This window comes from Loxodonta africana, chromosome 3 (genome assembly GCF_030014295.1).
Source record: "Loxodonta africana isolate mLoxAfr1 chromosome 3, mLoxAfr1.hap2, whole genome shotgun sequence".
In the NCBI taxonomy this organism is placed as follows: Eukaryota; Metazoa; Chordata; class Mammalia; order Proboscidea; family Elephantidae; genus Loxodonta; species Loxodonta africana.
This window is the reverse complement of record NC_087344.1, coordinates 30,144,876-30,149,437: the sequence shown is the minus strand read 5'-3', so window position 1 is coordinate 30,149,437 and position 4,562 is coordinate 30,144,876. Positions and strand designations below refer to the sequence as shown.

The following is a 4,562-nucleotide window of genomic DNA, read 5'->3' as shown; positions in this document are numbered from 1 at the left end:
TACTAAGGAAACAGCTCACACGATTGTAGGGGTTGGAATGTCCCAAGTCCGTGGGTCAAGCTAGAGTCCATTCCCAATTCATGGAGCCACAGAAGCTGGTGAACCCAAGATAGGCAGGTCAAGGAGCAGGACTCTTCCTTGCAGGCCATGAAGATTGGCAAATCCCAAGATGGGCAGGTAAGCTGCAAGCTCAAGCCCCAAGAACCAGAGGTCAGACAAAGACAGCTGCTGGATCCAGAACAAACCAACAAATTTTGCAAGGCAAGCAGGAAGGAAGTAGGCAGCAGAAAGCAGAGAGATGAAGGCTGAGGGGGTGGTGAGCCACCACAGGCCTCACCCCTGCCAGTACCACTCAGCAGATCCATCATGGGGGTGATCACATATCAAATTTCAACAGGAAAGTGATCACATTATACAAACGCCAAAACACTTAGAATCATGGCCCAGACAACAAACAATCTTAACCATCACAATTAAAAAATTCTTTCTCCACTGTGAGAACTTAAATGTCTAGCAAGGTGTGAGGAAAACATAAAGCCTTTCCCACATTCTGTACATTCAAAAGGCCTCTCTCCACCATGAACCTTCATATGTGCAGTGAGGGCTGAGGAACTACAAAAGCCTTTCCCACACTCCTTACATTCATAAGGCCTCTCTCCACTATGAGTTCTTACATGTGTAGTGAGGGATGAAGAACGACTGAAGGCTTTCCCACACTCCTTACATTCATAAGGCCTCTCCCCACTGTGAGTTCTTACATGTGCAGTGAGGGATGAGGAACTACGAAAAGCTCTCCCATATTCCTTACATTCATAAGGCCTCCCTCCACTGTGAGTTCTTTTATGTCTACGAAGGGATGAACAATCACTAAAGCCTTTTCCACATTCCTTACATTCATAAGGCTTCTCTCCACTGTGAGTTCTTGTATGTTTAGTGAGGCATGAGGAACTACTAAAGGCTTTCCCACATTCCTTACATTCATAGGGCCTCTCTCCACTATGAGTCCTTTTATGTGCAGTGATGTGTGAGGAACGACTAAAGGCCTTCTCACATTCCTTACATTCATAAGGCCTCTCTCCACTGTGAGTTCTTACATGTGCAGTGAGGGATGAAGAGGCACTAAAAGCTCTCCCACATCCCTTACATTCATAAGGCCTCTCTCCACTGTGAGTTCTTACATGTGCAGTGAGGGATGAAGAGGCACTAAAAGCTCTCCCACATCCCTTACATTCATAAGGCCTCTCTCCACTGTGAGCCCTTATATGTGCAGTGAGGGATGAAGAACCACTAAAAGCTTTTCCACATTCCTTACATTCATAAGGCCTCTTTCCACATTGAGTTCTTACATGTTTAGGGAGAGGTGAGGAACAACAACAGGGATTCCCAGAATTCTTACATTTGCATACTTTCTCTCCAGTAAGAGTTCTCACTTGAGGTATTAGGGAAAAGGGAAAACCACAGGCTTCTCCACATTCCTTATACTGGTAACGTTTGTATCCAGTTCGAGATGTGATGTGATGCTTAAATGTATGATCCATGAAGGCTTTTCCACACTCAGGACATGCAGAAGGATTTACTCCAGCAGCTCTCTTGAGCCTAGAAAGATTTACAATCCAGCTGAAAGATATTCCACACTGATTATCTTTTTCTTTACTTTAACTTGTTTACTCTCACAGAGGCTCCTGACCATGTATCTTCTGTTAAAAATAGGCATCAAATTGATAAATTAAATTCGATATCATTTCACAGCTACCCTTACACAGTGGATGTGGGTTTTCTTCCCTGAGTTATCTCATGTTACATAACTTGAATTATCTTAAAGAAGGTGATACCATTATTGCCAGTCCCTCTGAACAATGGGGCTTTTGGATAACTGTGTACCAGTAAAATATGTCTGAAATAATAAATATATGATTCACATTTACCAAAATACTGTATTGTGAAAATTACATGAACCCACCACTTTAGAGCTAGTTTTACATACACATACACACACACACATTACACCTGAATATGCATTCCTGAGGCACTACTCACTGACATATGAATGATACACACCTCACACAATTTCCCTGGTTGTTGTGATGATCTTCAGTGTCACAGAATTCACTGATTTCTCCTATTATTGAGGACCAGGAGTCATTCTTCATGGACAACTTTTGTCTATTGTTGTGCTGTTGAAAAACTGACCCAATAATTTTAAGTGCAGTGTCACAATATGAAACAAAACAGTAAAGAAATATTATAAGGAACAAGGCAGGTATAAAGAAAGACTTTGTGGCATTTTTATGTTCCAGGACTTTGGCAAGGATCAAAGGGCAAGAAATTTATTTAAAAAATGACTCCATGACGATTGACAGTAAGGTGATATAACTATGGTGTAACCAGGAGAGTAAATTAGAAAGCTGCTGCAAATAATAGATATGTGCAAAGGTAATATTTAAAGAGGAAATGGGGGAAGTCTTTTCCCACAAACAGAGAAGGCATGAGAGAACTGATAAAAATATTTTAAAAAGTCAGCTCAGGTATGTGTGGAAGTTCAATGGTCTGAAATCAAAAGTTTTTTTTCAGTTGATTTATTTAAATGTAATTCTGTGGTAGCAGGATTGATCCTCCAAATGATTTTTGCATTCCTGATGCTCCCTGATACTGTAGCTCTCGATAAGTCCTATTTCCACTCTCCTAAAATTTTCCCTTTCCTTCTCAGTAAAAAAATTAGTGTGGTTGACATGGTGCTCGTGGGGAATGGCAGATCATGAGGGAAGGCAGAGGAGCACATTTTCCTGGCATTTCATCAATACTTTAGTCTCCAGCGTTTCTAGGGTGGACAGTAGTGAGTTTATTTTCCATAAAATAATACCACCTAATTTGTAATAAACACAGTAAATCTTTAACCAGGTTCTATCCACGTATCTCTCTTTACCCCAAAGTGACCCCTGAAGCCAATGCTCACATGTAAAACATGTAAGATTCTCAAGGCTTTTTTAAGCACAAGAGAAATAATGTAATACATAGCCTTTTACTTTCATGGAGAAGCCACTAGACTCTAAGTTCCATGAGAGTGGTGAAAATGCCTGTCACGTTTGCCAATTTATTCTTCAACCCAAATCCTATAAAAAGATCAATAAGTACAATATATTTCTTCAGTAAAGTAGTAAATTAAAAAAAAAAATCATTTTTACTTGATTTCAGGTTCCTGAAGGTTTCCGTCATCACATCTTTGTAGAGTTTTTTCTGAGAAAAATCCAGCAAAGCCCACTCATCCTGGGTAAATTTCAAGACCACATCCTCAAATAACACAGAGTCCTAAAACATCACACACATACTGGATCAGCAAGGTATCATCTTCCCCAATGAGTACAAAAAAGAATGGGTAAGTCTGACAACCCTGCAGAACTGAGAATACTTACGGAGGAGACACGAGGTTCAGTGCTCTACTCTTGAGTGTGGCCATCAGCCTTATCTCTTGCCTGTCTGCACTGACTACCTGACTGTTGGCATTTTATCTCATAGATTTAACAATATATCTGACACACTAAATTTATCTCTCCACAGTGTGACTATGAGCAATTCCAATTTTATTTCTCTGTATATTTATGATCCAGAACTGCCAGAACATGTAGAAGGCGGCAAAGAAATCCTCTACAAATCAAAGACCTATTTCCTCATTCGGATCATCATTTCTTTGTGGAAAAAAATCAATTTCACCTCCTTCCATAAAATCCACCAGAATTCAACAAAACATGAAGAACTGAATTTAAACAGGGTGAGATACCAGTAACAGGGAAACAGTGAAACATTGGTAGCTTTATCTTTGCTTTAACAGAAAAAACAAGCATCAGGATTGGATGTGGCAAAGACTTGGAATTATCAGAGTGCGAATTTAAAATAACTATGATTTGCATGATAATGCTTCCAATGGAAAAGGTAGACCACAGGCAAAAACAGATGGGCAGTGAAAGCTAAGAGGTGAAAAACCTAAAAAAAAACTCAAAAGGAAATTCTAGAAATCAAAAGCACTGTAACAGGCACGAAGAATATCTTTAACAGGATCAGCAACAGATTAAATGTGACAGGGCAAATAATCTAAGCTTCAAGATAGATCAATAGAAACATCCAAAACTGCAAAGAGGAAAAAAGAAACACAATAACCAAGAATGCTGAAACAAAAGGTATAACATATGCATAATAAGAATACCAAAAGGAGAAAGAAATATTTGAAGAATAATGGCTGGTAATTTTACAAAACTATTGTCAGATATCAAACCCTGTATCTAGAAGCTCAGACAACACCAACAGAGATAAACTGAAAAAAATCTACACTGAGACATGTTATAATAAACAACAAAAAATCAAAGACATGGTCAAAAGCATGGAAGAAGCCAGGAAAGAAAACACAACCCTCTGTCTTGGTCATCTAGTACTGCTATGACAAATATCACACGTGGATGGCTTTAACAAACAGAAATTTATTCTTCCAAAGTTTGTTCTTCTTCTTCTTAATGTGCCATCAGTTCCTACTCACAGAGACCCTACGTACAACAGAATGAAATACTGCCCAA

At 39.2% G+C, this 4,562-nt stretch overlaps 1 protein-coding gene across 1 annotated transcript; it reads right to left on the bottom strand.

The window, feature by feature from the left end:
- Positions 1-17: 17 nt before the first annotated feature.
- Positions 18-1,538, bottom strand: LOC104845397 (zinc finger protein 699-like). Its single transcript, XM_010593483.2, has one exon. It carries the CDS (start codon positions 1,536-1,538, stop codon positions 474-476), a length of 1,065 nt encoding a protein of 354 aa, XP_010591785.2. The 3' UTR covers positions 18-473.
- Positions 1,539-4,562: the final 3,024 nt, after the last annotated feature.